Below are 26,111 nucleotides of genomic sequence, written 5' to 3'. Positions count from 1 at the left end.
CAGTTCATGCATTTTAAAGACAAAGAAACTCTGTCGTCCTCGAGGTGATCCTGAATACGATCGTCTCCACAAAATTCAGCCCCTCCTAAACCACTTAAACCGACAGTTTGAACCTTGTTTACTCCTGATCAAGTTGTCTACGTTGACGAGTCCCTGATTAAAGTTTCTGCCCACTTGTCTTTCAAATAGTATCTTCCCAGCCAGCAAGCCAGATATGGGGTCAAGATGTATTAGCTCTGTGACAGGGCAACAGGCTATACATATAGTTTTATGGCTTACAAGAGAAAAGAAAGTCACGTGGAGCCCGAGAACTACCCAGACTACATAGGGAGCACTGGCAAGATTGTTTGGGACTTGGTGTCACCCTTATTCGCAAAGGGGTACCACCTTGCACGTGGACAATTATGCCTCCTTTTTAGTCACTTGTTTGACTATGGTATTGGCGCATGTAGCACCGTGCTATCTAATTGCAGGGACATACCCAAGCAGCTTGTAGAATCCAGACTTAGACTGGGGGAGAGAGCCTGCTTGAGAAGTAATAATTTTCTTGCCGTGAAGTGGAGGGATAATCGGAATGTTTTTGTTCTGTCCTCTCTGCACACAGATACGGCAGTCCAAATTCCAAAGGCAACTGTTGTTGTGGAGAAACCCCCCTGTGTCCAACGAATACAACCTTAATATGGAAGGGGTGGACCTCAACAACCAGCTGATGGCGCCAAACTTAATTGCCCGTACGGCCAGACGCTGGTACAAAAAAGTGTCTGTATAGTTATTCCAATTGGCTCTGCTGAATGCTTATGTGCTATACAAAGTGTCAGGACTAATGGGATCCTTTAAATTCCAGGAAGAGATCATCACAGCCCACCTGTTTCCAGACGGTGCTGTGGCCCAACTTCCCAATCCAAATGCAGTGAGTGCCTTCCTCCCTGGTACCCCTACCCAACGATCACCCCAAAGAAGATGTGTCTGTAGCAAGCATGGATATAGGTGTGATACCTGCTATCACTGTCCCTCCTGTACTGGCCAACCTGGTCTTAGCATTGGTGAATGTTTTGAACGCTACCACACACTAGCGGAATATTAGCGCAGGGTACAGCATGGCACAGTCTAGGGTACACTTTCACAGGGTCTCCAAACCTGGAACTGTTATAGTTACAAATAAAAGTATAAAAAAAATAAAAGTATGTAAAATAAAAAAGCCAAAAATAGTTGTCGTTATATTGTTATCTCTATATTGTTCTATCGCTATTGTTCAGCTTTTTTTACTGTATTTTTTTTAACTGCAATGTTTTATTGTTACTATGTTTTATCATGTTTGCTTTTCAGGTATGTAATTATTTTATACTTCACTACTCATGTGCTATGCTCGCACGTAAAGGTGATCGCAAGCATCAATCAATAAAAACAAAGCACCCTGCTATGCTCGCACGCAAAGGTGAATGCAAGCGTCAGTCTCGAGTCATATGTAAAAACAGCAATTGCACCGTGCATGTGAGGTATCACCGCGAACAGAGAATGCGGAGAATGTATTATGGGGTGTAATTTCACATATGTTTTAAAATAATTGCACTAATATTAACCTACTAATATTGCCCAGTGTACCACCAAATTATGTGAATGATTATTAACATATAGTTCATATATATAATGGACTGGTGTGGTGTGAGGGAGAGGTTCAAAACAAGTCTCAAATTCATCGGCTCCAGCAGCTGCACATCGCCCAGGACGTGTCTGGCTGAGTTGTTCAGGTTCCTCCTTGCTGCTAGAAGAACATATTGAAAACGTTGGTGGTTTTGGCTTTTATTATCACCTCCCCATAACCTCTATAACATTACTGTTCATTGCTACAATTGACAAACTTGAGAGCCCGTTCACACAGGGGCAACTCAGGATCCGACTTCAGGTCGCCCCTAGTCGCCTCAAGTCACGCTACATGTAAAAATCAATGTAAGTGAATGAGAGCCGTCTTAATGCACACTACTGAAGTCGCTCCGACTTCAGAGAAGGTTCCTGTACTACTTCTATCCGACTCCTAGGCGACTGGTACCCATTGATTTCAATGGAAGTCGCCTCCAAGTCAGATCTCCATCTATATTGAGGTGAATCTCGCAGAATAATCAGCTCTCGAGAGGGAACTCCACGCCAAATTTATTTAAAAAAATCCGGAGTGGGTTCCCCCTCTGGGAGCATACCAGGCCCTTAGGTCTGGTATGGATTTCAAGGGGAACCCCTCTATGCTGAAAAAACGGCGTGGAGGTCCCCCCTAAGGTCCATACCAGACCGGGCTCCTCCGCTAGTAAAAGAGCTCCAAGAAGACAGCGGAGGAGCCCGGGAAAAGATGCCGGTGAGCGGGAGAAGAGGCCGGGCACCGGGAGAAGAGGCCGGACAGAGCGGAGAAGTCAGAAGAAGACCCCCCCAGGTGAATGGATAGGGGTATGAAGTACCCTTTACTCATTCACATAGGGTGGGGGGCCAGGATCCGGGGGCCCCTTATTAAAGGGGGCTCCCGGATTCTGATAAGCCCCCCACCCACAGACCCCGACAACCAACGGCCAGGGTTGTCGGGAAGAGGCCCTTGTCACCTGCGGCCCCCCCACCCCAAAGCACCAATCCCCCAGGTTGAGGGCATGCGGCCTGGTACGGTCCGGGGGGGGGGGCGCTCGCTCGTCCCCACCCCTTCCTGACCGGCCTGGCTTCATGCTCGGATAAGGGTCTGGTATGGACCTTGGGGTTACCCCCACGCCGTTTTTCGGTGTAGGGGGTTGCCCTTAAAATCCATACCAGCCCTAAGGGCCTGGTATGCTCCCGGAGGGGGAACCCATGCCGTTTTTTTTTTTTTATTTGCAGTGGAATTCCCCCTTAAGAGCTCATTCTCTGCTTGGCCAGTCGCCCCAAGTCGTGTTGACAAGTCGTGTCCAAGTTGCCTACAAAAGTTGCGTTGGAAGTCGTGTTGCCCCTGTGGGAATCGGCTCTTAGGGTCAGAATTACTGGTCTGCCCTTTGAGTTTGGATCGTTTGGCTTGTCCTCATTTTAACCACAGCTGATTCCTGCCATTTCCAATGGATGTCTGGAGGTTGATTTGACGCTACAGATTTAATACTACAGGCCCAGTATCGCTTTCCCTCTGGTAAGCGCATAGTTTGTGTGGTGAGGTTCACAGGCACTGGTATTTCTGTTTACACAGAAGGATTTGATTAAGTCATCACTTTCACTTTACTCACCGGACTTTGATATAACACATTATTTATTTTATTTTAGGACTTGTTATTCTATCATGTATTTATCACGTATTACATATTTATTTAATCACATGATTATGATTTTATATATATTATGGTGATTTCTTGGTGTCATTTATTGTCATATATTATTACATTATTTTAACTTAATTTTATGTGCAGCTATTTTTTATGTTTTGGTTATAGTAAACCATACAAAATATAATATATAAAAAAATATATAAAAAAAATGATAATATATAAAAAAAAATATATAGAATATATAAAATTCCTTCTGCTTAATGGTAACAATAGAGAAAAACTTTTGCCACAAGTAAAGAATATCACATTCCACTGTGTGCAGACCAAAGTCTCTGCCAATAGGTTCACATATGTGGGATATTTTCACACATAATTTCACATATGCCCATGGCATGTTTGAGCAATATATCATTTAGTAACAACTTTGTTAAAAAAAAAATGTATTGTCTCGAAACTTGTGGCAAAATATAAATTATTTCATGGACTCAACATGCCTTTCAGCAAATAGCTTGGGGTGTCTACTTTCCAAAATGGGGTCATTTGGGAGGGGGTTATGCTATCTGGGCATTTCATGGCCTCCGAAATTGTGATGGGTAGTGAGGAGTGAAATCAAAAATGTATGCCCTTAGAAAGCCTGATGGCAGTGATTGGTTTTCAGGGTCCTGTAGACATCTAGACTGCCAAAAAGTCCCACACATATGGTATCCCCGTACTCAGGAGAAGCAGCAGAGTGTACTTTGGGATGTAATTTCACATATGCCCATGGCACATTTGAGCAATATATCATTTCAGTGACAACTTTGTGCACATTTTTTAAATTTAGTTTGTCATTTTTTAATCACTTATGACAGAAAAATAAAATATTCAATGTGCTCAACAAGCCTCTCAGCCAATTATTTGGAGTGTCTTCTTTCCAAAAGTGGGTCATTTGGGGGGGTTGTACTGCCCTGCCATTTTAGCGCCTCGAGAAATTAGTAGACATGTGCAGAGTAAAATATTTTGTTTCGTAATTTGGTTTTCGTCCGAAAACTTAATTTATTTAGTTACTCCCGAAATTCGTTTTTATTTATTTCGTTTTTCGTTCAAAAATTGCATTCGTCCGAAAATCCACATGAATTACGATCGAATCTGTCTTTGAAGGCTTATGGTGTCTGTCGAATGTATAAAGAAAATTCGATGGAGCTAGTATACAGCATACTTTAGAACCCTATTAAAGTCTATGGGACTCCAACGTTCAAAATCTAAAGTGCTAATTGTAAAGACTAATTTGCAAGTTACTGTCCTAAAAAGTGTTTGGGGACCCGGGTCCTGCCCCAGGGGACATGTATCAATGCAAAAAAAAGTTTTAAAAACGGCCGTTTTTTCGGGAGCAGTGATTTTAATAATGATTAAAGTGAAACAATAAAAGTGTAATATTCCTTTAAATTTCGTAGGGGGGGGGGGGGTTGTCTATAGTTTGCCTATGAAGGGGCTCATGTTTCTGGTGCTTAGAACTGTCCCTGCACAAAGTGTCATTTATGCAGGAAAAAAAGTCCTTTAAAATCACTCGCAGCTATTATGAATTGTCGGCTCCGTAATACAGAGAACACTCTTTGAAAGTCATTGATAAAAAAATAAATAAATAAATAAATAAAAAAGCGTGGGGGTCCCCCAAATTCAATTACCAGGCCCTTCAGGTCTGGTATGGATATTAAGGGGAACCCTGCCTCAAATTTAAGAAAAAATTTGACATGGGGTTCCCCCTAAAAATCCATACCAGACCCTTTATCCGAGCATGCAACCTGGCAGGCCGCAGGAAAAGAGGGGGGACGAGAGAGCGGCCCCCCTCCCTCCTGAACCGTACCAGGCCACATGCCCTCAACATTGGGAGGATGCTTTGGGGGTCTGTGACCCCTCAAAGCACCTTGTCCCCATGTTGATGAGGACAAGGGCCTCATCCTCACAACCCTGGCCGGTGGTTGTGAGGGTCTGCGGGCGGGGGGCTTATCAGAATCTGGAAGCCCCCTTTAACAAGGGGACCCCCAGATCCCGGCCCCCCCGTTTGAAATGGTAAGGGGGTACAAAAGTACCCCTACCATTTCACAAAGAAAGTGTAAAAAATAGTTAAATAAGACAAACACACTTTTGAAAAATTCCTTTATTAAAAATAAAAAAAAATAAAAAAAAGATTCCAGCGGTGGTAATCCACTCTTGCTATCCAGCGACGGACGGTCATCTCTCCAGCGATGGCTCATCTCATCCAGCACAGCGTATCCATCCTTCTTCTGTCTCCGCGGTTGAGACACTGCAAGGATTCCGGCGGCCTGACGTTTCTTATATACGGAGGGCGGGGCCACCCGTCACCTGACCCCGCCCCCTCTGACGCAAGGGGAAACCCGGGGTTCCACGTGACGTATGGGTGACCCCGCCCCCTCTGATGTAACGGAAACCTGCCTGTGTTACATCAGAGGGGTGCGGGGTCACCCATACGTCACAGGGAACCCCGGGTTTCCCCTTCCCTCAGAGGGGGGCGGGGTCAGGTGACGGGTGGCCCCGCCCTCCGTATATAAGAAACGTCAGGCCGCCGGAATCCTTGCAGTGTCTCCACCGCGGAGACAGAAGAAGGATGGATACGCTGCGCTGGATGAGATGAGCCATCGCTGGAGAGATGACCGTCCGTCGCTGGATAGCAAGAGTGGATTACCACCGCTGGAATCTTTTTTTTATTTTTTTTTATTTTTAATAAAGGAATTTTTCAAAAGTGTGTTTGTCTTATTTAACTATTTTTTACACTTTCTTTGTGAAATGGTAGGGGTACTTTTGTACCCCCTTACCATTTCAAACGGGGGGGCCGGGATCTGGGGGTCCCCTTGTTAAAGGGGGCTTCCAGATTCTGATAAGCCCCCCGCCCGCAGACCCTCACAACCACCGGCCAGGGTTGTGAGGATGAGGCCCTTGTCCTCATCAACATGGGGACAAGGTGCTTTGAGGGGTCACAGACCCCCAAAGCATCCTCCCAATGTTGAGGGCATGTGGCCTGGTACGGTTCAGGAGGGAGGGGGGGCCGCTCTCTCGTCCCCCCCTCTTTTCCTGCGGCCTGCCAGGTTGCGTGCTCGGATAAAGGGTCTGATATGGATTTTTATGGGGACCCCCACGTCAATTTTTTTTTACATTTGACGCGGGGTTCCCCTTAATATCCATACCAGACCTGAAGGGCCTGGTAATTAAATTTGGGGGACCCCCACGCTTTTTTATTTATTTATTTATTTATTTATTTTTTTATCAATGACTTTCAATGAGTGTTCTCTGTATTACGGCGCCGACAATTCATAATAGCTGCGAGTGATTTTAAAGGACTTTTTTTTTCCTGCATAAATGACACTTTGTGCAGGGACAATTCTGAGCACCAGAAACATGAGCCCCTTCACAGGCATACTATAGACAACCCCCCCCCCCCTACGAAATTTAAAGGAATATTACACTTTTATTGTTTCACTTTAATCATTATTAAAATCACTGCTCCCGAAAAAACGGCCGTCTTTAAAACTTTTTTTTGCATTGATACATGTCCCCTGGGGCAGGACCCGGGTCCCCAAACACTTTTTAGGACAGTAGCTTGCAGAATCTTTTCTCTCTGTCAAATCTTTTTTCTCTGTCGAATATTTTCTCTATATAATCTTGGACTAATAGAGGTAAGGTTAGGCACATTCGACCACAGGTTCTATAGACAGCTTGTTATTGTCAGAGTCACGTCGAATCTCCTATTCTATATTGAACTGTTGTAACAATGAAAACGAAAATAAAGTATTTATTTATGTCGGATCTTTCGTTTTTCGGATTCTGTTTGTCAAAACGAAAACGAAAATAGCTGAAATTCGGACGAAAATGCATTCGGACGAAAACGAATGCACATGTCTATTAGATAGGCAGTCATAAACTAAAAGCTGCGTAAATTACAGAAAATGTACCCTAGTTTGTCAAATACCACCAAAAGAAAGCTCTATTTATGTGAAAAAAAGGACGCAAATTTTGGTTGGGTACAGTATTGCATGACTGCACAATTGTCAGTAAAAGCGACGCAGTGCCAAATTGGAAAAAGTGCTCTGCTCAGGAAGGGGGTAAAATCTTCCGGGGCTGAAGTGGTTAATAAATTAGACAGTCACTTACAATCTTGGACATTGACAATCTAGCAAAAATAGATCCAGTACTTCTTTCGCATAGACTACAAAATTCTTCTATGCCATTTCTAATGTACAGAGGTAAGATTATTGTTCTGTATGTCATGGCTACTTGCATGTAAATGCAGATTTCCTTGCTGTCTGCCCTGACCTCTGGAAGGTTCCTGGCTATCCATGTCTGCCCTGACCATTGGCTTGTATCCTAACCATCTGCACTTCAATCTGGTGACCTATTCCATGTCACTGTCACCTGCAGTGCACTTAAACTCTGCACTGCAGGGGTGGATCCCATGGTCTGACTTGTTTGGTGGAGCTATGTCCAACCATAAGCTGGCTGTTTGCCTACGCATCCCAGGTGTGCCTATCTCCTTTCATTGGCTATTCCATACAGTGTAACTAAAAGGGCCAGATCAGTGCAATCACCATTCTGACAAGTTATCAGTTCAAAACGGTTTTTAGGGATAAATAGCAAAATGATATAGTAGATTACCTTTCCAATGTTTATTTGTTCATTACTCAGTTTGCCAAAATGTGAAGTTTTTTGCAGCAGGCTGGACAGTTTCATATAAGTAAGAATGTCTTTGGCATCATATGAACATTCTATTTCAAGCTTTGGTATGGATAAATGGATGTATCTGTAAAATAAAAAAGAAGGTTGTTTTATAGATGCAATTATGTATACCACAAGACTGCTGAAATGCTGAAGCTTACCTGTTTGATAAACCATTTAGCCAGTTTAAAGTCTGCCAGTTATAGCTTGTGATGGAAGATTCTATGTTCTCAATGGTATTTCCATTAGTTGGTAGGATAAGCAACAGGAAATCATTTTCACCAAGATAAATCTTTACAACCAATTGATTTTGAATGCTGTCATCTTTGAACTGAAATATTCCTGATGCTGAAATCATTGGGACTGAGATTTGCCTATTTGGCTCAATCCAAAATTGCTGAAGCTCCGGAATTAAGAAAGACTTAGCCACTTTACCTTGAATAAAATATGAAAAAATAAATTAATAGTAATTACTGGTATTTTATTTATAAATAGGTTAAAATAAATACCAGCCAAATTATTTATATATATATATATATTTTTTATTTTTTTCAAATATAAATTTTTATTGAAAATTGTATAGACAAGAAATACAGAAAAATACAGTACAACAATGGTCAAATATGTTTTTCCAGCATATATGTGGGTCTGCAATAGAGATGCACATTCAGTCCCTGAAAGGGATAGCATTACCTCTGTCAACCAGAGTAAAAGACGAGGTAAGTCCTCGTATGCATATATCGTCTAGATTATAAATCAAAGCGTATCCTTTATATAAATGTTTAGATCTGCATATTCTTACTATAAGTAATGGATGGTGTACTCCATCTGGCTACTAACTGCTCTGTGGCTTTAGAGCATTGGGGGCATAGGAAGACCCATTGAAGATAAGACCCTTGGTAAAGGAAAAAGGGAGGGGTGCAGTATAGAGAGGGTAAGGGAGGAATGGGTAGGGGGTGGGTACCTGCTTAACGCGAGCACGACGGACACGACAGTGGAATTGTCATGTCACTGGACTATATCAGCGTTAAATTAAAGAGTTCAGTAGAGTCTGTCCTTCGTCAGAGAAAATAAACATATTCCATAATGACCACGTTTTGGAGTGTTTGTCTTGTTTGTGTTGGGCTGTAAGCAACAAGTCTTCCAGTGATTTAATATCTTCTACTCTGCGCAACCACAATCCCACTGACGGAGGCACGTTTTGCTTCCATGTAGCTGGGATGCACAACTTTGCGGCATTTAGCAAATGTCTGATCACGGATTTCTTGTACGACTGTGCCTGAACTGCGGTTGCGTGCAACAGAAAGAACACGGGGTCCCTCTGAATTACGTGATCTATCATCCTCTGAATGACAAGTCCAGAATATATGTAGAAGTGTCCCTTTGTCTGTCTGACACCTCCAGCATTTATCTGAAGTATTGGGGAAGAATCTATGTAGTAACTGAGGTGTATAGTACTACCTGGTTAGGATTTTATTATTTGTCTCCTGAATTTTTGTGCAGATAAATGACTTCAGGGAGAATTGGAGAATATTTTGTTTTTGTATGGCTGTAAAAGCACATTGTAGGTAATTTTCCCATTTCTGCATGAACAGTAGATCGGGCTGTGCTGCTGTGGTATTGAGCAATGTATATGTTATGGAAAGTACCTGGGATAATGTACCTTCATCTCTACAATATTCCTCTAGAGTCGTCAGGTTCCGTTTAAAATGTGCAGGGTCTGGAATTGAGTGGATGAAGTGGTGTAGACAGATCGCTTTCCAAAATGGTAACTGGAATCCCCCAGTGTCGCTTGTCAATGATTGGATCGAGGCCCAGTGTTCCCCTTCTACGTAATGTAGTGCGCAATCTTTACCCTCAGTCCATAATGTGCCGTACTCCAAGCGATCCAGAACTGGTGCAAACGCTGGATTGCCCAGAAGAGGGAACAGAGGGAACTGCGTGGAGGTCAAGGGTGTGGACTTTATTATTAGTGAGCCTATATATAGTGTGGCGCCTATGATCGGGTGTTTCATCATGTCTGGAGGGAGTCTTTCATAGCACCAGACTGCCCCTTTCAACGGGACCCCTGCCTGGGTGTGTTCTATGTGGACCCATAATTTGGTTTGTTTGTGTCTGTTCCAGTCAATGATCCTCCCTAGATGTTCTGCTTGGTGGTAGTGTTTCACTCTGGAAGGGCTAGACCGCCTTGATGCTTTGGTAGCGTCAGGTAACAGCTACGTAGTTGAGGTTTCGAGTGTGACCAAATACATTTTATGAACAATGAGTGTACTTCTTTGAAATATAGAGAAGGAATTCTGATCGGCAATGCTTGGAACAAATACAGGTATTTCGGGAGGAAGCACATTTTAAGAAGGTTGCATCTCCCGAACCATGAGTGTAGGCCTTTTCCCCATTCCTCGAGCAGTCCCTTTACTTTGGATAGCATTGGTGGAAAGTTCAATTCAAATGTGCTCTTTAAATCTCTGGGCATATTGGTTCCTAAGTAGGTGAAGTGACTGTCGGACCATTTAAAATTAAATTTAGACTGCAGGGGGGTACATTTTTCAGCTGGTATATTAATGCCCATAGCTGTGGATTTGTCGAAGTAAATTTTTAGGTTAGATAGGTTTCCATATCTCTGAAATCCTTTAATTCGATTTGGGAGGGAAATGACCGGGTTTGTCAGGGAAAACAATAGATCGTCAGCATATGCGGAAATCTTATACTGAGTTTGAGCAATGGTAATTCCTGAAATATCTGGGTTTTGCCGTATCGTGCATAAGAAGGGTTCCAGTACCAAGGCATAGAGCAGGGGTGATAAAGGGCAACCCTGTCTGGTACCATTGGAGATGGAAAAGGGGTCAGAGAGGACTCCGTTGGCTTTGATCTGAGCTGTAGATATCGAATATACGTTTAAGATCCAGTTAAGCATGTGCCTACCAAGTCCTATATGTTTAAGGACCAAGGCCATAAACTCCCAGCTAACCCAGTCGAATGCCTTTTCGGCGTCTGTACTGAGAAAAACACATGCTGTCTTGGTGGTGTTGTCCCTAGCCTCACTTGTGGGGACAAAACCCACCTGATCCAAATGTATCAAGTCTGTCATATGTCGGGATAGTCTGTTGGCTAGTACCTTATTAAGGAGTTTGAGATCTATGTTTAGGAGTGATATGGGCCTATAGCTGCCGCAGGCCGACTGATCTTTTCCTTCTTTGGGTATGAGGGAGATGTGGGCACTTAATGTGTCTCTTTGGAGTCGGGCACCGTTTGTGAGATTATTAAAGAGTTTTATTATGTGCGGGCCTAGGATTGGTGAAAGGGTTTGGTAATATTGAAGTGAACCCATCCGGTCCCGATGCTTTCCCCAGTTTCATGTTTTTGATGGCGCATTGTAGTTCCATCAATGTGATGGGTTCTTCTGAGAGTTTGGGGATATTAGATTGAATAAGATAATCCCCTACTGTAGCATCATTGGGTAACTGTTTCGGGAGATTGTATAAGGAGGAATAGTAGGCCCGGAATGCATTGGCGATCTGAGTGGGTAAGGCTTCCCTCTGTCCTGAGGGAGAGATGATTTGGGGAATATACGCTCGGAGTCTCTATTATCTAACTGTTCTGGCCAGGAGTTTCCCACACTTGTTCCCTGACTCGTATGTAAGTTTCCTACATGTTTGCAATGCATCTTTTGCCTGGTATTGTAACAGATCTACCGTTTGTTTTGCGGAGGGTATATATATTTTTAATTTAAGTTGTGAATAGTATTGGAAAGGATGTGAACCCATGTCAAGTATTCATACATTTGTTTACAAGACTTTTTGTCTCAGTGACTATATAATTTTCTAACATGAACACAACAGCAATAAATACACATTTTGTAACATTATAGACAAATAATCTGTCAGATTTGTTTTGCTATCTCTGCCCTGTCTTATCCCAGCTACCATTTTCTTCTGTAGAGGAATGAGGGAGAATCCCTTCAGTAGTGTCAAACGGCAACAAAAATTAGACACAGGATCTAACCATTGCTGTACCCAAAACATAAAAAAAAAAACTGTGATTGGAATTAGGTCAAATGGCTGCACAGGGAACCAGCAGGCAGCGGTCAGTGTACGCTGTAATATTTGTACTCTGTACAAATTAAAGCGGGGTTCCACCCTAAAGTGGAACCTCCGCTGATCGGAACCCTCCCCCCCTCCGGTGTCACAATTGGCACCTTTCAGGGGGGAGGGGGGTGGAGATACCTGTCAAAGACAGGTATTTACACCCTCTTACGGGCATAGACTCCCGTGGGAGTCTACGCCATTTCCTGTCCTGCCGTGCTGTCTGCTGGGACACACATGGGTCTCAGAGACAGTGGGGACAATTCCTATTGCGCTGCGCGACTCGCGCATGCGCAGTAGGGAACCGGGAAGTGAAGCCGATTCGCTTCACTTCCTGATTCCCTCACCTAGAATGGTGGCGGCAGCAGCCGAGGGCCGAGCGATCGATCGGCCTCGGCTGCCGGCATCGCTGGAACCCAGGACAGGTAAATGTCCATTTATTAAAAGTCAGCAGCTGTAGTATTTGTAGCTGCTGGCTTTTAATATTTTTTTTGTAGGTGGAATCCCTCTTTAATGTACAGAGCTACTGCTGTTAGGAATGTAAACACTCGCTGTAGTGATTACATATGAACAGAACCTCTGACTGACTCTAATCTGACCCTGTGCACCCAGGGTTGGAGTTTCTGTGGAATTTCTAGCAGCACACAAACTGTCTGAAGTTAATCTGCCAGTTTGTATGCCACCATAGCACTGCGTGTTGCTGTGGTGTTTATCCACCTTTTAATTCAGCAAACTGATATACCTGCCTGCCTATGTGTATGTAGCCTAACACTTTAACCACCATCCTCCGGAAGATTTACCCCCCTTCATAACCAGGCAATTTTTTGCGATATGCACTGCGTTATTTTAACTGACAATTGCGCTGTTATGCGACACAGATTCAACTAAGAATACACAATTCATGCATTTAGACAATAATAGTTCAGCCTGGAGTTGGGCTTTATTATCTACCCTTATTGACCTGAGCAGTTTTTTACATCTCTGCTGTGGGCTTATTTATTTAGCAATACCTTTATCATTACTTAAAGTGTTATTAAACCCACAACAGTAAAATCAGTCTGTATATGCAGCATAGCATGCTTGTTATACTCGCTGTGGTACTTAAGAGGTTAATCCTCTGCATTGTGTAAAAATGCTGTTTTATCCTGTATGCACAGATCCAGCACAGCACAGTAGCCAACCTGCACATGCTCAGTTGTGTCTTTTATGCTGGAGAGAACATTTACTTGTTCTCAGAGCTAGCCAGGTCACATGATATTGATATCACACATGTGGGCATGTATACAGGCTGTAGTGGGAATCTCCTCCTACCTGAACTCTCAGCACTGGAGAAACTGTGCGGTTTATCATGTAACTGTGGCATACAGATCATTCATAAATGGTATATAGTGGCAGTATTTGAATGAAAAAAGAAGATTTATAAGCTGTGGGCACTGTGGGGTGGGGTGGGCACTGTGGGGTGGTGGGTGCACATGAACTATTTTCAGATTACTGGGTTTAGTAACACTTTAAGATAACACAGTTTTCAATTTTTGTCATGAACTAGGCTTTCTTTTGGCCTTACTGTCATGCAAAAAAATTTTTTTTTATATACTCTATAGACAAAAAGATGTAGATAAATATTTTTCCTGACAGGCTCCATGGCAGCATACGTGTGGGTTAGCCCCGCCTCCATAATTACCCAATAGGACCTCTACTCCCATAAATCTTTGCTCCAAGCTGCTATCCGTGTTCCTTGTTTGTCCTCCTCCATAGGACAGGTGTTTCCTATCTGAAGAGATCTTCACTACGATCAAGTCGGCCGACTATCAAGATTTTGTTCCTCCGATAGGCCCTGTCTGTTAAGCATGGGTATGGAGTGTATGGCAGAGTAGCGCTGAAGGCTTGGTTTGTCCGAAGATAAGTGCGCACGGCTTATTACCTGCTATGTAAGGTGGCCATTATCTGCCCAGTGGATCGGTGGTGTGTGCTTGAACCTGTTCGGCCAGATGATCGTTGGTGGAGTGGTGAGCTGTAAAAATTCAGTTTTTCATGGCAGCAGTGTTTATGTGTTTTCTTTTTTCTACCTGTGTCTTTTCATATGCCAGCTGGTTCTTGTGCATAGGCGCTGATGCTTCCGCGTTCCAGCAGCCTTTCTCCCCCTGTTTCCGGGTCCAGCGCTGCGTTCTGCGCATGCGCGGACCCAAATCCAAAGCGAGGCTTGGTTCCCGCGCATGCGCGCGGGCATCTCGCGTCTGACGCCGCTGATGACGTCATGGGCGCCATATTTAAAACACAGTGGGAGATGTCAGAATTTGGGAATGATTGCAGGAAATTCAGCGACTTCCCGGGGCCATTCTCTGGTTGGTGTAAGGTAGGTTATGATCTGCTCTGATGTATTGTTGCTCCTGTGTTTTGTATGGCTGCTTATGAGGGTCTATTGTTGTTACAGTCAGCGTTCTTAGTCATGGATGCCTCACTGCCTACTAGTGACCTGCCCGCTTGTAACAGGTATGTGCATGGCTGGATTGCTGTGTATATGTGGAGTATTCCTTAGCATTTGATACCAGCCTGGTCTGTATCTCTCTCTCTTTCTTGTATATTTCCTTATAGCCCTTCTAGGTCTGAACCTCATTACAGTGCGCATAGTCGCAGTGGATCGTCAAAATCGCACCACCGCAAATCATCGTCAAAGTCTGGTTACCGTAGGTCTTCCAGATCTGAACAACGCAGTGGTCACTCGCACTCAAGCAGAGGACCAGATAATTCATGTTGGGGCTGTAAGATGCCCATCCCATCAGACAAATCGCTCTGTGATCATTGCTTCTCTAAAGTCGCAGATGAAAGAGATGGTGCGGATCAACGCTTGGAATCTATGGTGAGAAGAGTGGTAAAGGAATCCCTGCAGCAGAGGGAAGCTCATCACGCTATGGAATCCCCCTCAGACCCATTATGTCCTTCAGGAGGTGAAGGGCTCTTACAAGAGACTAGGGAATCTTCTCAACCAAGCCACCACTCTGTGCTCTTGTCTGACAGCGAATCGGATCCAGGAATCCAGGAGTAGGATTTGATTATGCTTTAGTACCTGCTCTTGTCAAGGCAGTGAAAGAAGCTTTAAAATGGGAAGAACCCACTACTTCTCCCCTCCCCAAACAAAGAAAGTTTTTCAAACAACTTAAAAAGGAACGGCTACATTTTCCTTTCCTATCTGAATTGGGAGAAATCATTACTGAAGAGTGGAGCAAGATTGATAGGAAGAGCTCCATGCAATCAAAGGTGTCTAAATTGTACCCCTTTAAGGAGGATGATGTGAAGCACCTTGAATCAGCTCCTCTGGTAGACGCAGCACTTATGCGTTTAGTCAAATACGTGACTCTCCCTTTGGAAGACACAGTATCTTTCAAAGATCCGTTAGAGAGAAGAATTGACTCAGATCTGAAAAGAATTTATCTAACTTCAGGGATGGCTTGTAAACCAACTTTGGCTTTAGCCGCAGTCTCAAAGGCTATTGAAACATGGGCCGACAATGTTGAAGAGTTCTTGAGAGGTATCTCAGTGAATACGGCTAAAGACTCTCCTATTCAGGAGATCAGAATGGCATCAGCCTTTTTGGGGGAGGCATCTATTGACATTACCCGCCTTCTGTCTTGGGCTATGTTGGCAGCAGTCTCGGGACGCCGTGCTTTGTGGCTCCGTTCCTGGTTGGCGGATCCAACATCTAAGCAGGCATGGTGTCGTATACCATTTGAGGGAACCTCCTTGTTTGGTAATAAACTAGATAGCGCCATATCCCGGGCCACAGGTGGGAGGTCTGGGTTCCTCCCTCAAGACAGACGTCTTCAAAACCAAAAACGTATTTTTCCAAGAAGGCAGACCTCGGATCGCGCTAGAGAAGCGCGCAGTTATAGATCCGGCAGGGAGTTCTCTAGATCTTGGAGGTCCAGACAATCCTCCCTTAAGAAAACCTCAAAAGGGGCTTCCGCAGGTAATCAAGATTCTACCAAATCTTTTTGAAATTGGGCCCGCTCAAACATGTCAGGTGGGGGCTCGCCTTCTTCACTACCGACATGTTTGGGCGGCCTCAATTCAAGATTATTGGACCATCAAGACGGTTTCCTCGGGTCACAAGTGGACTTTCATCAACACTCCGAGATTAAGGTTCATTCCCACAACAATTCCAGGCTCAGAGGAAAAGAAACAGGTCCTATTGACCTACGTAAGTTGTTTGCTGGATCAAGGCGCAGCCGTGCCCGTGCCAGAAGACGAACGTGGTGAAGGCATGTATTCTCCTCTGTTTATGGTTCAGAAAAGAAATGGCGCATGGAGGCCGGTGATAGATTTGACCCTCCTCAATTCCTTCATTTGCAAGGAAACGTTCAAAATGGAGTCTCTTCTTACAATCCAACAGTCGGTGCAGCTAGGGGATTGGTTAATCTCAATCGATTTGAAGGACACATACTTTCACGTGCCAGTAGCAAGGGATTTCCAGCAATTTCTCCATTTCGCAGTTGGCGATCAACACCTCCAGTTTACCTGTCTCCCATTCGGGTTGACGATATCTCCTTGGGTCTTCTCCAAGGTACTCCTAGCGATAGTAGCTCTTTTACGAGTCAAAGGAGTTCGTCTCCCTCATTATCTGGACGATTTGCTCCTATTATCTCAGGACAGAGATCAAATTCTGGAACACAAGAGTTTAGTCATCTCCACTCTACAGACGTTTGGTTGGCTCCTGAACCTAGAGAAGAGCCATCTGGTTCCAACTCAAGTGATCGTGTTTCTAGGGGCTCAGTTCGACACATTAAAAGGCACTATCTCTCTGCCGGAGGAAAAAATCAGTGTGATCCGGGACAGGATTCACAAGGCTTGGGAATCATCTCATCTTTCGGCTCTACAATGCTTGAAAGTGATCGGCACAATGACGGCCACCATCCCTATGGTGAAGTGGGCCCAGTGGCACACTCGTCCCTTCCAGAAAGGGTTTCTGCAACAGTGGGAATCGTCCAATCATACACAGCACATACTCCTTACACCAGCGATGAGGATGTCTCTCCTCTGGTGGCTTCAAGGGAAGAATCTACGCATCCATCATTCGATAGTCCCCATTTCCTGGGTAATAGTAACCTCAGATGCCAGCAACAAAGGTTGGGGCGCTCACTGCCTTACAGAAGTAGCTCAAGGAAGGTGGTCGTTCCCGTCGCTGTGTGTGGTCTCCAACATCCTGGAGTTGAGAGCAGCCTTTCAAGCACTCATAGCATTTCGCCATCTGGTGGCAGGGTCGTCAGTAATGTTAAGACTGGACAACACAACTGCGGTGGCCTATATAAAGAAACAAGGAGGGACTCGCAGTTGGTCTGTATTACGAGAAGTAGAACCGATAATGAACTGGGCTCAGAAGAATGTGGTCAACATTTCTGCTGTATACATCCCAGGGGTCCAGAATGTTCAAGCAGATTCTCTGTCAAGGGTCAAAATAGACAACAACGAGTGGTCCCTTCACAGGGATGTCTTCGAGTGGCTTCTGACTCTGGGAGTATCTCCAGAGGTCGATCTGTTCGCTTCGCCATACAATCGCAAGATGCACAGATACTACTCGAGGTTCAGGGATCCTCAGGCGTTTGGGATAGATGCTCTCACGGATTGTTGGAAGTTCCAGAGAGCCTACGCCTTCCCTCCAGTTCCTGTAATCCTACAGTTCCTTCGGAGGCTCAGAGGGGAGAAGGTGGAGATCATTGCGATAATACCATTCTGGCCCAACAGGCCTTGGTTTCCTCTGCTGTTGTTCCTCAGCTATCAGGATCCAGTTCCCCTGCCTCTCAGGCCAGATCTACTGTCTCAGGGCACACTGTTACACCCGTGCCCATCCTGTCTACACCTCAGGGCATGGTTCTTGAGAGGGGAAGGCTAGAAGCTCTGGGTTGCCCAGAAGAAGCGATTCCAACCCTTCTTAGTGCCAGACGGAAGAGTACCAATAAAGTGTACGAACGTATATGGGCCAGGTTTATGGGCCACATGTCTTCTAGGTCAAATTCATATAATTCTCCGGCAGTTCAAGATATCTTGTCTTTCCTTCAGTCAGGGTTAGACTTGTCTCTGGCAGTTAGTTCTCTTAGAGTACAAGTTTCAGCCATTTCAGCCTTTACAGGAGTTTCGTGGGCGAATCATACCTTAATTCAACAATTCTTTAAAGGAGCCATCAGGCTTAGGCCTCAAAAGAGGCCCAGGTTTCCCAAATGGGACCTTCCGTTAGTATTGGACTTTCTTTCTGATCTTGGGAAAGGTTTGGATGCTCCCCTGTCTTTAGAAGATCTCACTATCAAGACAGTGTTTCTGGTGGCAATAACTTCAGCCAAAAGAGTGTCGGAAATTAGGAATCTTGGGTCTGTTGAACCATTTCTAACTTTCTTTCCGGACAGAGTGGTCCTGATCCCTATGCTTGGGTCAAATCCAAAAGTTACATCAGTATTTCATGAAAATCAGGAGATCGTGCTACCTACGTTTAGAATGTCAGACAACCAAGAGATTCATCCCCTGGATGTTGGTCGCACCTTGAAACAATATCTGGTCGCTACAGCCTCGTTCAGACGAACAGACTTTCTTTTTGTCCTTCTCCATGGCAAAAATAAAGGGATGCGAGCATCAGTAAGATCAATCTCATCTTGGGTGGTCCAAACGATTCAAAGGGCATACAAGGCAAAGGGCATGGTTCCTCTTGAGGCAGTGACGGCTCATTCAACTCGGGGCATCTCGACCTCTTGGGCAGCAGTTTGACATGTCGCACCAGAAGTTATCTGTAGAGCAGCTTCCTGGTCTTCAATTAATACTTTTGTTTCCCATTATTGTGTAGAGCCAGCTGCGCTTTCTTCTGTTAATTTTGGTTTACAAGTATTGTCAGTGGACAATGAAAAATAAAATTCTAGTTTCTTTGCTCAACATTTTTAGCCCACCCGGGTGTGTTTGGCGAGTTATTACCCACACGTATGCTGCCATGGAGCCTGTCAGGAAAATGGAAAATTTATATCAAATAATTACCGTAATTTTCCTTTCCTGATGGGCTCCATGGCAGCAGGAGTTCCCTCCCAAATGTTGGAGTAGGCTAGTTACGGAACACGGATAGCAGCTTGGAGCAAAGATTTATGGGAGTAGAGGTCCTATTGGGTAATTATGGAGGCGGGGCTAACCCACACGTATGCTGCCATGGAGCCCATCAGGAAAGGAAAATTACGGTAAGTATTTGATATAAATTTTCCATTTTTTTTTTCTGGTATGACCAATGTTAGTTTTAAAATGTGTAGTGTTACTGTAGATAAAATGTATTTATTTTACTCTATAATTTGTTCTATTTAAACAGACAGTAAATAAAGCTGAACTAAATCCTCCCATCCTTTTCAACCAAAGAGGCTGCCATCTTAGCCTCTGTTTGATCTACAATTACCATGGTGTTGCACATGTAATCAGTTATTTCAGCCATTTGATGGTTTGACAGCATGGCTGAAAAACACAAGCAAATGTGACAGTTAGTATGCCAGAAATGTAAGTTTTTTGTTTGTTTTTTTAAACATAAATTGATGGGTTTAGTAGTTCTTTAAGCAGAATTAAACCCACTGATTTAACAGGTTCTAAAAACAGTTACTTTCAGGACATGTCATGAATGATAACTGTCACATTTGCTTGTAATCTCAATCAAATTGTCAAACCATCCAATTGGTGTCATGAATGATTACCGTATTTTTCTCTCCCTAATGCCGCGTACACACGATCAAACAATCTGGTGGAAAAGTCTGGCGAACTCAAGTCCGCCGGACAATCCCCCCATGTGTGGGCTTCGGCGGACTTTTTTTAGCCAAAAGTGCGGCGGACAATACGGCCGTGTGTGTGCTAGTCTGCCGTACTTTTGAAATGAACGGACTTTTCCCGCATGGAGAAAAGTCTGTTCATTTTGAGCACAGCTCCAGGTAGCCGGGACTAGCGAAGGCAGCGTCGCTGGCCCCGTCACCTGGTATGGAGTTAAAGGGGAAGCCCTACGCCGAAAAAACAGCATGGGGGTCCCCCCCTAGGTCCATATCAGACCCTTATCCGAGCACGCAATCTGGCCGGTCAGGAAAGGGGGTGGGGACGAGCTAGCGCCCCCCCTTCTGAGCGTACCAGGCTGTGTGTCCTCAACATGGGGGGTGCTTTGGGGACGGGGGGGCCGCGTGGCCCTCCATCCCAAAGCACCTTGTCCACATGTTGATGAGGACAAGGGCCTCTTCCCAACAACCCTGGCTGTTGGTTGTCGGGGTTAAAATAGTTTATTGCACAGCTCCGGGGGTCTTCTTCTGTCTTCGGGGGTCTTCTCGCCGGACTCCTCCGCTATCTTCTGCTCTTTTGCTAGCTCTTTTACTAGCGGAGGAGCCCGGCTTTCTTCTTCGTCGCCGCCCTCTTCTTCCAACTTCAGGGGTCTTGTCCCCCTCTTCGGGGGTCTTGTCCCCTTCTACGGTTCTTCTTGACCGGGCCTCCGCGCCTTCTTCTAGCTCTTTTACAAGCGGTGGCCCGGTCTTCTGTTGCCGCCTTCTGTTCTTCTGGCCTTCTGTTCTTCTCTTCTTGAGCTGTTGCCTCGTCGCTGTTTCTGGCCACAATGACAGGCACGCGGCTTGCCGCGACTTATATAGGGACATCGCCGGATGATGTCCCTGCCCATTATGATGTCACAGTCCCAGCATCCTCTGTCACGTGTGTGGGCAGGTTCGCTCGTTCGGACAGTCCGGCGGACTTTACGGCGGTTTATTCGCCAGACTAAGTCCGCCGGATAGTCTGATCGGGTGTACGCGGCATAAGAGGCACCTAGGTTTTAGAGGAGGAAAACAAGAAAAAAAATATTCTGAAACGAAAATAGTGTACTAAAATAGTTACCAGTGCCCATGAAATGTGGTTGTGGGGGTCTGCGTGTATGTGTTTATATATAATGTGTGTAAACACAGCTGCTAGCACCCCAATGTCTAATACAAACAAATTCATATATTCAAAATAGATGCAGCACTAGTGATATAGCAAGAGTATACAATTTACAAGTGGAAAAAAAGGTAAAAAGAAAAGCTAAGGCAGAGTCCCAAAAAATTTAGTCCATAAATGATAAAATGACAACAACCATCCGTGTTAAGTGAAGATAATAAGCTGTAAAGGAGGAAACCGTGAAAAATCCTTCAGACAATGTGCGTCCAGCTCTGCACCCAAGTGAGTAAGTATTTTTCATGTTTTGCGGCCTCACAACCAGGAATTAACATGGATTGTTTGAGGATTTGCATCATTTAATTTACAGAACATGCACACATCTTACCATTGGGATTTTTGCCCATTCCTCCTTGCAAAACTGCTCCAGCTCCTTCTAGTTGGATGTTTTGTGCTTGTGAACAGCAATCTTTAAGCCTGACCACATATTTTCTATTGGATTGAGGTCTGGGCTTTGACTAGGCCATTCCAACACATTTACACGTTTCCCCTTAAACCACTCAAGTGTTGTTTTAGCAGTGTGTTTGGGGTCATTGTCCTGCTGGAAGGTGAACCTCTGTCCTAGCCTAAAATCACACAGAGTGGTACAGGTTTTGCTCAAGAATATCCTTGTATTTACCACCATCCATCTTTCCCTCAACTCTGACCAGTTTTCCAGTCCTGGCCGCTGAACAAAATGCCTGCAGCATAATGCTGCCACCATGTTTCACTGTGGGGATGGTGTTCTTTGGGTGATGTGATGTGTTGGGTTTGCACCAGACATAGTGTTTTCTTTGATGGCCAAAAAGTTCAATTTTAGTCTCATCAGACCAGAGTACCTTCCTCCATACATTGTGGGAGTCTTCCACATGCCTTTTCGCAAACTCAAAACGTGCTACTTTTATTTCTTGCTGAAAGCAATTGCTTTCTTCTGCCCACTCTGCCATAAAGCCCAACTCTATGGAGCGTGTAGCTTACTGTCTTCCTATGTACAGATACTTCAGTCTCTGCTTTGGAACTCTGCAGCTCCTGGGTTACCTTAGAACTCTGTACTGCCTCTCTTATTAATGCTCTCCTTGCGCGGTCCGTGAGTTTTGGTGTGCGGCCATCTCTTAGCAGGTTTGCTGTTGTGCCACATTCTTTCCATTTGGTTATGATAGATTTGATGGTGCTCCTAGGGATCAAAGATTTTGATGATTTAGATGATTTTTTTTTATAACCTAATCCTGACTTGTACTTCTCAACAACATTGTCCCTTACTTGTTTGGAGAGTTCCTTGGTCTTCATGGCAGTGTTTGGTTAGTGGTGCCTCTTGCTTAGGTGTTGCAGCCTCTGGGACCTTTCAAAAAGGTGTGTATATGTAATGACAGATCATGTGGCACTTAGATTGCGCACAGGTGGACATCATTTCACTAATTATGTGACTTATTTTGCTTTTCTTCTCTGCTTCATAACAAAGGGGGTGAATACATATGCACATACCAATTATCAGTTTTTTAATTCTGAAAAATAGTTTTATGTATATATTTTTCTAATTTGACTTCACCAACTTAGACTATTGTGTTTTGATCCATCACATATAATTCAGATTAAACATTGAGCTAAAGGCTGTAATGTAGCAAAATAGGTAAAAAGCCAATGGGGGGGGGGGGGGGGGGATACTTTTGCAAGGCACTGTAGCCTGCTTTCCAGCTCTCCGTGACCACTAGAATAGTAGTCAGCTCAGGGAAATCAGTCTCCCCAGGACCCTTAATATTGTCTGGAACTGCAGTTTTGCTAGTAAGACTCATTCATCAGCAATACAGCAGCTTGCCTTGTGATAAGAACTGCAACGTTTCCACAGACTTTGCTTCAATTCCTGGTTCGTTTGTTCATCAACTTCCTGAGAGGAAAAAATGTGATGACATCACCATCGCAGGCTTCACCCTACGCGTTTTGTCACTACAGGATGTTGTCTGGGGATTGGGCAGGTGACTGTGTCATCACGCATGCCATTTATATAATCCCATGGTGCCATCTTAACTACTGGCCGCTGGATTTGTATGGTAATAGATGCAAGGCGGCACCACCATTTTAACTGCAGGCCACCCATTCAAACAATAAGAACAAGGAATTAGGAAAGACAAAAAATATAAATAGAAAAGAACCCTGCCATGTAGTGGCAGAAATGTAAAATCACCTAATAGAAAAATATTTTAATAATGAATGGAAAACTCAGAAAAGAAACCAAAAGCCATACAGGTGCCGCATGGTTTAAAATGAAAAATGTACAATGATAAATAACTTACTAGAGTGCTGTCCTAATAATGATATTAACCAATGCAGAAAAATAAAGGTAGGTAAAAACTAATTGTAAATAAAGAAAAAACGAAATGAAAAATAAAAATAATCAATAAAATTTGTCGGTTTGCTTTAGTTGACAGATTTTTTTGTTTTCTTTTTTTTTGGCTCTGGCGGCGGACGGCGTGATTAACGTTAATTGGGGGAATTGTCAAAAACTGTCTGTGTTTTTATTACTTTTTGACACTTTTCTGGTGAAATGATAGGGGTGCTATGTACCCTATACTCATTCAAATGGGGGGGGGGCAAAATCTTGGGACCCAGTCTTAAAGGGGGCTTCCAAATTCTGATAAGCCCTCTGCCCACAAACCCCCACAGCCCAGGGTTGTGGGGATTAATTCCTTGTCCCCATCAACATGGGGACAAGGTGCCCCAAAGTACCCACCCCCTCATGTTAAGGGCATGTGGCCAGCTATGTTCAGGAGGGGGGAGATGCTTGCTCGTCCCCCGCCCCTTTCCTGGCCTGCCAGGCTGCATGCTCGGATAAGGGTCGGATATGGATTTTTTGGGGGGGGGGGCTCTATGCCGTTTAAAAAAAAAAAAATCTATTGCCAGCAATGGTATTGTATTGCTGGCAATTTAAATGTAATTTCATACATTTTGTTACTTTAGAAATGTTATTTTTGCTGCAGCATGTTCTATACATGCTACAGATGCACCACTTTACAGGCAGTCTAAGGGGGCACCCCAGGTGCTATATTTAATGATTTGTTAATTTTTATTGTTGCACTTTACGCGTCATTAACCACTTAAGGACCAAGCCTCTTTTTGACACTTGTTTACGAGTTAAAATAATTTTTTTTTTCCTAGAAAATTACTTAGAACCCCCAAACATTATATATATTTTTTCAGACACCCTAGAGAATAAAATGGTGGTCATTGCCTCACACCGTATTTGCGCAGCAGTCTTACAAGCGTTTTTTTTTGTTAAAAAATATAACAACAGTAAGGTTAGCCCAATTATTTTCTATATTGTGAAAGATAATGTTACGCCGAGTAAATTGATACCCAACATGTCACGCTGCAAAATTGCACCCTCTCGTGGACAAATTTTGGCACATAAAAATCTCCATTGGCGAAGTTTACAATGTCTACAGGTTACCAGTTTTGAGTTACAGAGGAGGTCTAGAGATAGAATTATTTCTCTCACTCTAAGAATCACGGCGATACCTCACATGTGTGGTTTTAACACCGTTTTCATATGCGGGTGCAACTTGAAAACCTTGAAAACACTGGGGTTATAGCAGCTAGCTGCTGCCATAACAATGGTAATTAGCATGAAAATACTGACGTATGGGTATGGCGATTTGCGTGAACAAAATTTATATTGATACATGTCCCCCAGGTTAGTACCCAGGACCCCATACCCTTTTTATGATCAATTACTTGCATATAAGCCTCCAAAATGGGAACTTTTGATTTTTCATGTTCGGGTCCCATTGACTTTAATAGAGTTTGCCGTTCAGGTCAGAACTTTCTCTCTTCGGGAGTACTGGTTTGAACTGAACAGGGGGGTATTCGACCCATCTCCACTACAGATCAACAGAGGCAAGATGGTAGCGTCCTTGGCTGAAGAGTAGAGGAGGGTTTAATTCCCCTTTACCACAACAAAGTAATAGGTACAACTTATTGTTGGGGGGGGGGGCTGACGATTTTCTTTTGACAATACTTTCTTGCAAATGTATTTATTTTCTATATAATTTACAGACAAGGATGTCTAACAGGTAAGGGTGAACGGTTCGGCACGAGCCTGAATTTTCAGATTGTCGCCCGAACACCCTTCAATGCACTGAGCGCTGCCCAGTGCAAAGCTTTGCCCAACCAGGGCAAAGTTTAAGCTGGTTGTTAAGGAACGGGGCCGGGAAGCCAACCTCGGTGTCCTTAACAACCAATAAAAAAAAGTGCAGGTAAAAAAGAAAGAAAAAAAATGGCATTACATGCAAGTGATTGGCCATAAAAGGATTATGGGGGTCTGGGTACTGCCCTGGGGGACATGTATCATCATTTTTTTATTTATTTTTTAACTATAGTTTTTTCAGGAGCAGTGATTTTAATGATGCTTAAAATGAAATGAAATGAAAATTAAAATTTCCTTTAACCACTTGCCGACCGCTGCACGCCAATATATGCCGGCACAATGGCAGCAGTGGGCAAATGGGCGTACCTGTACATCCCCTTTTAAGAGGTGGGGATAGCAGACACGCGTGTGCTACGTACAGCGTGACCAATGCCTGCGGGACCGACGGACTCGCTATCCGCCACTCTCCCGGTGGTCATGTCACGGAGCCGCAGAAAGGGGGGAAGTGACTATGTAACAAGGCATTTCCCAGTTCTGCCTTGTGTCATGACATAGATCACTGGTCCCTGTCATCGGGAACAGTGATTGCTGTCATGTGACTGTAAGTCCATCCCCCCACAGTTAGAATCACTCCCTAGGACACACTGAACCCCTTCATCGCCCCCTAGTGGTTAACCCCTTCCCTGCCAGTGTCATTTACACAGTAATCAGTGCATTTTTATAGCACTGATCGCTGTATAAATGACAATGGTCCCAAAATAGTGTCAAAAGTGTCCAATGTGTCTGCCATAATGTCGCAGTCCCGTTAAAAATGCAGATTGCTGCCATTACTAATAAAAAAAATTATAATAAAAATGCCATAAAACTATGCCTTATTTTGTAGACACTATAACTTTTGTGCAAACCAATCAATATACGCTAATCGCGATTTTTCTTTTTTTTACCAAAAATATGTAGAAGAATACATATCGGCCTAAACTG

General features: G+C 44.0%; 1 protein-coding gene across 2 annotated transcripts in view; it reads right to left on the bottom strand.

Moving 5' to 3' along the window:
- AGT (angiotensinogen) overlaps positions 1-26,111 on the bottom strand; it is a 257,507-nt gene that overhangs the window by 51,706 nt on the left and 179,690 nt on the right. For both annotated transcript variants that reach the window (XM_077486566.1, XM_077486567.1), the window contains 2 exons: positions 8,129-8,402; positions 7,908-8,052 (listed from right to left, as the gene is read on the bottom strand). In XM_077486566.1, the coding sequence (XP_077342692.1) occupies positions 7,908-8,052; positions 8,129-8,402 (419 nt within the window). The remainder of the gene's footprint in view (positions 1-7,907; positions 8,053-8,128; positions 8,403-26,111) is intronic.

This window comes from Lithobates pipiens, unplaced genomic scaffold (genome assembly GCF_037356315.1).
Source record: "Lithobates pipiens isolate NorthernLeopardFrog02 unplaced genomic scaffold, aLitPip1_a1.2 Scaffold_18, whole genome shotgun sequence".
In the NCBI taxonomy this organism is placed as follows: Eukaryota; Metazoa; Chordata; class Amphibia; order Anura; family Ranidae; genus Lithobates; species Lithobates pipiens.
The sequence above is the reverse complement of the archived record's forward strand: the minus strand, read 5'-3'. Positions and strand labels throughout refer to the sequence as shown.